Below are 8,267 nucleotides of genomic sequence, written 5' to 3' on the forward strand. Positions count from 1 at the left end.
TTGGCCCTCTTACATTTGAATAGTTCTTGATGAAGACACATACCTACATTAAAATGTGTTTGTGGCAACATAAAAAAGATAAATTAAAAAAGTAAGTTAAAATATTTTGATAAGAAAGTGTTGTTTCTATTATCGCGCGGTGCCAGAAAACGACGTACCTATATCTTATAAACGCAATAATGCTGACTTTATAATAGGTACTTACCTACTTACCTAATGTTAGGTTAGGTAGAATAGGTAGGTAGGTGGTAGCAAAAATTATCACGCGCCGCTACTGATAGGTAGATATGCTGTTATTAGATAAAGTGTCGTCGTATAGTCCAGTATTCCTGTTCGTTAATTCTCACTTTTGTTCGTCTAACAGTTAATTCAATTCAAAACTCGTAATAAAACCCATTGAGTGTGTGCTAAGTACTATAACCTACTAACTATAATTAAAAAACCGGCCAAGTGCGAGTCGGACTCGCGCACGGAGGGTTCCGCACCATCAACAAAAAATAGAGCAAAAAAAATCGTGTTTGTTGTATGGGAGCCCCCCTTAAATATTTATTTTATTTTTAGTATTTGTTGTTATAGCGGCAACAGAGATACATCATTTGTGAAAATTTCAACTATCTAGCTATCGCGGTTCTTGAGATACAGCCTGGTGACAGACGGACGGACGGACGGACGGACAGTGAAGTCTTAGTAATAGGGTCCCGTTTTTTACCCTTTGGGTACGGAACCCTAAATAAAACAAGGGACTAACATCATCGCGGGTCCTGTTCTGACCGCCGCAGCTCCTCATAGAAGCTGCCGTCATCATACTCCTCGTACTGTTCGTCGTCGGTCCAGTACTCCTCTTCGTTCATATTTCGCTCTCGGTCGTCTTATTAGACTACGTAGTATTCTACGTTGTAAGTTGTAATAAAATATCATTAATGTTGTACTAGCTATAATTAAATAATGAAGGGACTAACATCATCGCGGGTCCTGTTCTGACCGCCGCAGCTCCTCATAGAAGCTGCCGTCATCATACTCCTCGTACTGTTCGTCGTCGGTCCAGTACTCCTCTTCGTTCATATTTCGCTCTCGGTCGTCTTATTAGACTACGTAGTATTCTACGTTGTAAGTTGTAATAAAATATCATTAATGTTGTACTAGCTATAATTAAATAATGAAGGGACTAACATCATCGCGGGTCCTGTTCTGACCGCCTCAGCTCCTCATAGAAGCTGTCGTCATCATACTCCTCGTACTGTTCGTCGTCGGTCCAGTACTCCTCTTCCTTCATATTTCGCTCTCGGTCGTCTAACACTATGTTGTCGCGTGCATTGCGAAGCTCTTTGTGAAGTTTGTTTTGTTGAATCTGCAAATAATATGGAACATTACACCTATTTTGAAAGGTTTGAGCTAAATGTTTACTACGACAAAGTAGCTTGTAGGGTGACTGCTATGTCTGCTACTGCCACTCTTAACAATAAGACTTCTTTTTGCTTTTTTCTTATTGATTTATTGGCGACTGTACTAAATTAAAATGCCCTTACGGCAGGGGGGTGTCACTCCGCAGTTTAGGTACATTTGGCCGGCGCGCCCAACGAACGGGCGTAAGGCAGTGGGCTGCCGCTCGGCTCGCACGATAGTCGTGTCACGTGGCGCTCGCGCAATATTGAAAAGACGGTGGACATAATGGCTTCGAAACCTAAATCTCGATCTAATCCGTATAAAACATATTGTTCTGTTTACGGATGTCTTAGTAATAGCTAAAATAAACATCCTACATTTATTGAATATTGGTTGTTTATTAAGAACTGACCGACATATTTTCAAAGGAATACGGCTGTGGCATACCTACTTCCGTGAGAATCAGACATACTATCTCCGAATAAAAAAAATATGTTTACAGAATGAACGTTTCGAATTCCTACATATTTATCTTAAAATAATAAATCAGTAGGTATAGGTACCTACAAAAACTTGTCAAGTGATAACCCCGTGCCGATGGTCATAAAACTGCGGCGCGCAAAGAACATTCACGGTTCGTGCGCGGTTATAAGTTTCAATTTTGCTTGCAGGCGGCGATATAGGTATAATTTTATACCTAAAACTGCCTTTCGTGAAGGAGTGAATTTTCTGTACGGTAGTACTATTAGTTATTCTGTGCTTACGGCAAACAATTTGAGTATTTGTGACTTGTATAAATGCATTGGATTGGAATACTATTGTACATGTAGGTACCTACATATCGTTAAGTTTTAACCTAAAATATTTATAATATACCTACCACAACAAAAGGTGCTCATCTATTTTTGTTGGTCAGATTGTGTTGTTTAAAATCCGTTTGACAAACAAGAAGATATGTTGTATCATTACTGATATTTTGAGATAAACTGAATGTAACAAATTACAATAATACATAAATTAATGAGAATCTTCCATTTTTATTTCAATTCACGAAACGATATTTATTCGATAATGCATTGATTAGGGGATTGTGTGAATTGGGCACCCTATTTTATGCCCCTATAATCATCAAAGACGGATTAATGCAACAATAAAAGTATTATTATACCGTGTAACAAATCGCTGTTTGTCAAAGAATAAGGGTACATTGCATGTAATATATTAAATCATTCATAAAAAACTGGCCAAGCGCGGTGACAGTACAAGTAGAACCATTAGGTTCTGTAGCATCTCTAAAAAAGATCCTTCTAAAAATATATAAGGCATGATTCAAGTGCAGTGCCTTTTTTTAGGCATATCGAAGGTTAGTAAATAACCACCATCATTAAAGTTGTTTAAAAGGCAAAATTAAGTCTTTAGTATCTTCGAAAAGGGTAAATTATGGGCGAGTTTAATTATAATTAATATGTTATATATAATATGTAGCCACATCAAGAAAACTGTAACCGAAACCCGGAAGGCCTGTAATTCCATCTAATAAAGATCCTTTCAATTCCAAGATTTCCAAGGGAAATCCCAGTATACGGGACTTTACACTTGGATAAATGCACAATGCACACTCATAACCTGGAATTCGGTTCTAAATTCAATTTAGATCGATGTCGTAATGCCCAGCATAGCAATTCCCACCAACCTGCTTATACAGAAACCTACATACATACCTTAAAAACGGTGAGAGGGATGTCTCATGCATAGTATTTCGTCTACTATAGTCAGGGTTTATTACCAAAGCACCTTATTTTATTACCCTTAACCCTGTCGGGGTCACATCTCGTCGCATAATAATTGATTGTCATAATGTAATGTTACGCATAAAACTCTTTTCGCATAATTTTTCTCCAGCTGAAACAAAGTATTTTCGAAAATATTTTGCATAGGTTGTGTAGAACAGGGTAGGTTAGGTTTCTTTTATAATTTTTCAGAAATGTTAATAGTTTCAGCACAATAACAATTATGCGAAATGAGTTTTATGCGTAACATTACATTATGACAATCAATTATTATGCGACCCAATATGGACCCTTACCTGTCTCTTCAACAGGAACGCGGCCAGTTCCTGCTTCTGATTTGTACTCGCTTCTCCACCAGCCACATGTCCTATACGATATCACGTTGTTGTCACAGTCCCATACTTCCACGCTTCAGATCTCTATTTGCACCTACCAATTTTCTCGAATCAAAAGGCGCGTTTCTTACCTGTCTCTTCAACAGGAACGTGGCTAATTCCTGCTTCTGATTCCCGCTCTCTTCATCCAGTGGCGTCTCTGCCGGCGTCCGATACGATATCACATTGTTATCCATATCCACGTTTCTCCACGCGTCTGCACTCTTTTTCCTCGCGGCTAGAAGCCTGCTCATGATCTTGGCGTGATCTAAACCGTACACATTGTTGGTCATCTCTGGTATTATTTCTTCCTCTATTGGTAGCTGGTCTTCTAGTTGTTTTATTTTCGCCTACGAATAATATTGCAGCAATCAAATTATGGTATATTAATTACTATGGAATGGACATGCATTACGATTTTCAGGTATGAGTGGTACGAGACCAATATTTGACTTTGCTATAAAATAAACATAACTTTATAAATCATCAGATTGATTTGTTAAATTAAGTAGGTATGTACAATAATATAAGAAGGTAAGGTACCCGTAGCAAAAAATAATTTGTGTTATTTTTGAAGTTAATCGTATGAATGGAGCTTAAAATAAAACTGATAAGAAATAATGACCACAATTTATTACTCCCCAATAGACATTGACCAATTTATTACTCGCCTTATTGCCTCCCAGACATAATTTTTGAGGAATTTCCAAAGGAAACTAACTATATTATCTATGAATGCGGTATGGATTCCTTAATACGCATGAATCGAAGTATTTATGATTCACAATATGCGGTATGATAGGGAACTATTATAATGCTAAATGAGTAAAATGAGGATTCATCCGCTCCGGGACATAAGATAAAAACTGACTCAGACAGAGAGTCATTAAGGGTTTATGGTGTAATGACGTCATAGTTTTGTGTCAACTATTTGGATTGGAAATTGGAATGGACCTAATAAGGAAAATAACATTGTTTGTTTATCATACTTATGCATTAATATGGTTTTGTGACTAGGCTGCAGCTAAACATTAATATACAGATATATTGCATAATTGTTTGCCATCGTATTTTCACGGAAACGCGCGAACGTTTTATGCTATTTCAGCCAGTCTCTGGGCTATAACCGCGAAAATCTATTAAGGCACGGAAATATAAGAATATTGCCGTGCCCTACCAGGGCCCATGTGAAACAACTATTACCTATGTAACACCTGTGTACTCACCATGGATGCAATAAATATATGAATATGAATATGAAAATCGAAGTTCGCAAATTGCGGGCATTGTTCTCTGTCACTCTAATTACGCCTTCATTAGAGTAAAAGAGAAAGATCCCCGCAATTTGCGATTTTCGGTTTTCGAGGTAGCCCCTCTGTACATTAAGTACTGAGGTTGACAGAAGTAGCATGACATGACGTTTCCGAGAAAATACGGTAGCAAACAATTATGCACTTGCTTCTCGCGGTGTGGCGTTAGACTGCACGATTGGCTCGAATTCGTGTGCTTGACACCGCCGCACTAGCCCCATTCTTATTACATGTAAGGCCATCTTTAGATATGAATGATTATGCCCAACATTTCCATAGGTATGCAATGATTTATGAACTCAAGATAGGTTATAGGCGTTCCAAAATTGTAGTGCTTATCTTGTGACAAATTGGACAAGTTGCCTTTAGACGCGGCTTGACAAGCGAGAAATATGCACGTGCTAACGAGCTCCCGCACACCGAAAGAAAAAGAGACGGCCTTATGTTTAACAACAAGTGTGACAAAGATGGATGGAATGAGAAAATTAATAAAAAATAACAGATTTCTTCGTAGGCACAGAAATAAATACGGAAGTATTTTTTGTGCTCCTCAAGTATGAGTATAACCTATCTATGGTTATATAATATCATTGTAGGTATGGTTGTATGTTACATAAAAGTTTTCACAGAATAAATACCTTCATTTCTGGCGATAATTTAGTATTGAGTGTGAACTCCGTTCTGAGCAGATGGCCTAAATCTGTTGGTTCGTAGTCTTCCCCATAGTCGGCGTGGGCGAGCCGCCGGTCTAGGTCCACTAACTGCGCCTCTTGTCTGTCTAAATAGACAACATAAACTTTAACTTAACTAGTAAATTTCGTCAGGTGACAAGCAAAAGTCACTAAGTACCTCCACAAGTTCATAGCCATAGTGAACCATATTAGTACGAAAAGAAGGTTGATTTTTGTTTAAATATTTTATAGTAATTAGTGACTTTTGCTTGTCACCTGACGATTTTATATTAAAATACATAATTATAAACCTTCTTATATTACGTATTTTAAGTCGAAAATTTCTCGACATATTTCGCTACGTTACGCCAACGCGTGCTCCCGTTGATGCTTCTCGTTGTTGGGTAAACATGTCGAGCAATTTTAGACTTTCAGTGACCTGTTTTAATAGGTATATCTTATCTGTGTCTCACAGAAGTTTTATAATTCAAATTTAATACACCAAGTATACCAACCAACTTTTTGATGAACTTTCAATTGAAAATGAATTGATTGAATTGACTCTTTTTATGGGCATAGTTTGAACACCCCTGATATGATCCTACTCTGTGCCAATGATGCCACACACAATTTAAAACTACTTGTATGTTCGTCATACCTTTAATAAAATGTATGTAGGGTACCACACCCATGACCCGTAGACTGGACAGCTCGGCTCTTAAAGGTCCGGCTACCTTGTTCAGGACATCTTCTGTCTCTTCGTCGGTGGAGTCCCCTTTGCATACCCAAAACACATTCACTGTCTGGAAGTCTGGGGTTACCTTCACCTGTTTAAAAATAATGATTTTAATTTTTAACAAGCAGAAACGTCTGCGAACGATGCTATTAAGCTTAGAATAAGTTTAAAAGTGGAAAAATTACTGTCTTGGGTGAGACTTGAACTCACGGCCTCTGGATCGATACTCCAGCGCTCTGCCATCTGAGCCACCAAGACAGTAATTTTTCTAAGTAAAAATATTATGTTAAAGAATTGTAAAAAATTATGTTATTCAAATTATCTAGGCTTTATGGTATGAATAACTTACACTGATATAAAAAAGTAAAGTTTTTTATTATTCTCTATGAATTGTAAATACAGATTGCAATCACAGTGAAAAATCAACTCTGGCCAACGTGGGACTCGAACCCACATCCTTGGACTGCTGGTCCAATGCGTTACCAATTCCGCCAGCTCACCATCCGTCAATCAACGCGAATTTGGTCATTGCAACTGTGACAATGTCACTAGCGACATCTGCATTTTAAGGTTGTAATAATGTGGTACGTCCCACAATAATAAAGGAACAAAATATATTAACAATTATTTTTTTTGTTGCTAACTTTTATAACACTGGACACTGTGTGACATAGGCTCATCAGCTCAATAGCTGCTCGCCTATAATTATATAATAATAATTATTATTATTGGATTATCATCAAATTGGTGAAAATTTGTTTAATATGTCAATAATATGTAAAGCCATTAGGTTGTTGCATATCTGATAAGTATAAATATTCTAAGTCATGTGCATTTCAGCGCGCACTTACTTTAGATATTTCAATACCGCGGCCAACCACATTCATAGCCAGGGTTCCTGTAGACATTAGGTCAGTAATGTTTTTCATGAACATCTTATTAAGCATGGCCATTCGCCGCTCACCGCGTTTACCGGGCTCGTACTTCACCTTAGTTAAACTCTTGACACTTGGCAAACTATTACTTTTATCATCGAATGTTGCTGGGAAGAACCGCCTGTAACAAAACATAACCTTTAATTATTTATATATATATTAATGTTTGCCCATAATAGCAAATCAACGTGTTTATGTGTGGCTACATTTGTGTATTTATTTCCCTAGATTAAACACTAATGCTGTTTAGTAAACAAGACAAGAACAGTAACTTTACTTTTTTGCTTTTGGATTGATCATTTTACAAAGCTTCATGCCTTGTTTTTTCACATTAAAAGTGACACACGAAACGTGATAAAATCGTCGTAACATTTTTGTCTTAAACTAGAACCTGATCATTAAGAAAAGATGGATTTTTATCAAAATATTTAATATTCGGTTCGGACAAAATCAAGTCAAAACATAACCAACATGTATTTGACATTTGTTAAATGATTGTTACCATTATTTAAAAATGATGTGAACCCATAGTTTATTTATTTTAATAGTCGAAACACACTATCGCACTGCACCGCGACCTTGGTGCGTCGCACTCATAGGTGAGAGCGAGAAAGAGATATCTTGGATTGTATGCGCTATAGTTTGTCAAAGGACTGTCTCATTTTCAAAAATAGACAGAGAGAATCATCTATCTTTGTATTACACTAGTACTAGCACCCGAAAGAAAAGGATGAGTATATTTTTTTGTTCCTATTTACTGACAAATTGGTTTGACCAACTATATGTGCAAGCTTCTTAAGCCCCCTCCAGACTATGTGCGTGTCGTGCATGAATCGCGTTCGCGGCTTCGCGCCGCAATTCGCGCAAGAGTGTGAAGGGGGCTTAACATAATGACCAAAAACCAAAGAGTACTATAATATATATATACTTGGTCAACCAGATCTTGACAGTAGAAAAAGGCGGCAAATTTGAAAAATGTAGGCGCGAAGGGATATCGTCCCATAGAAAATTTGAATTTCGCGCCTTTTTTACTGACAAGATTTGGTTGACCAGCTATACGAAACTATG

The 8,267-nt window shown here is 37.4% G+C and overlaps 1 protein-coding gene across 1 annotated transcript; it reads right to left on the reverse strand.

Annotated features, from left to right (window-relative positions):
* Positions 1–1,128: 1,128 nt before the first annotated feature.
* Positions 1,129–7,629, reverse strand: LOC134654973 (putative ribosome-binding factor A, mitochondrial). Its single transcript, XM_063510426.1, has 6 exons — positions 7,477–7,629; positions 7,116–7,320; positions 6,187–6,355; positions 5,496–5,635; positions 3,640–3,897; positions 1,129–1,348 (listed from the first exon to the last, which is right to left on the reverse strand). Exons 1-6 carry the CDS (start codon positions 7,569–7,571, stop codon positions 1,172–1,174), a joined length of 1,044 nt encoding a protein of 347 aa, XP_063366496.1. The 5' UTR covers positions 7,572–7,629; the 3' UTR covers positions 1,129–1,171.
* Positions 7,630–8,267: the final 638 nt, after the last annotated feature.

The sequence above is a fragment of the Cydia amplana genome, chromosome 16, assembly GCF_948474715.1.
Source record: "Cydia amplana chromosome 16, ilCydAmpl1.1, whole genome shotgun sequence".
Classification (NCBI taxonomy): Eukaryota; Metazoa; Arthropoda; class Insecta; order Lepidoptera; family Tortricidae; genus Cydia; species Cydia amplana.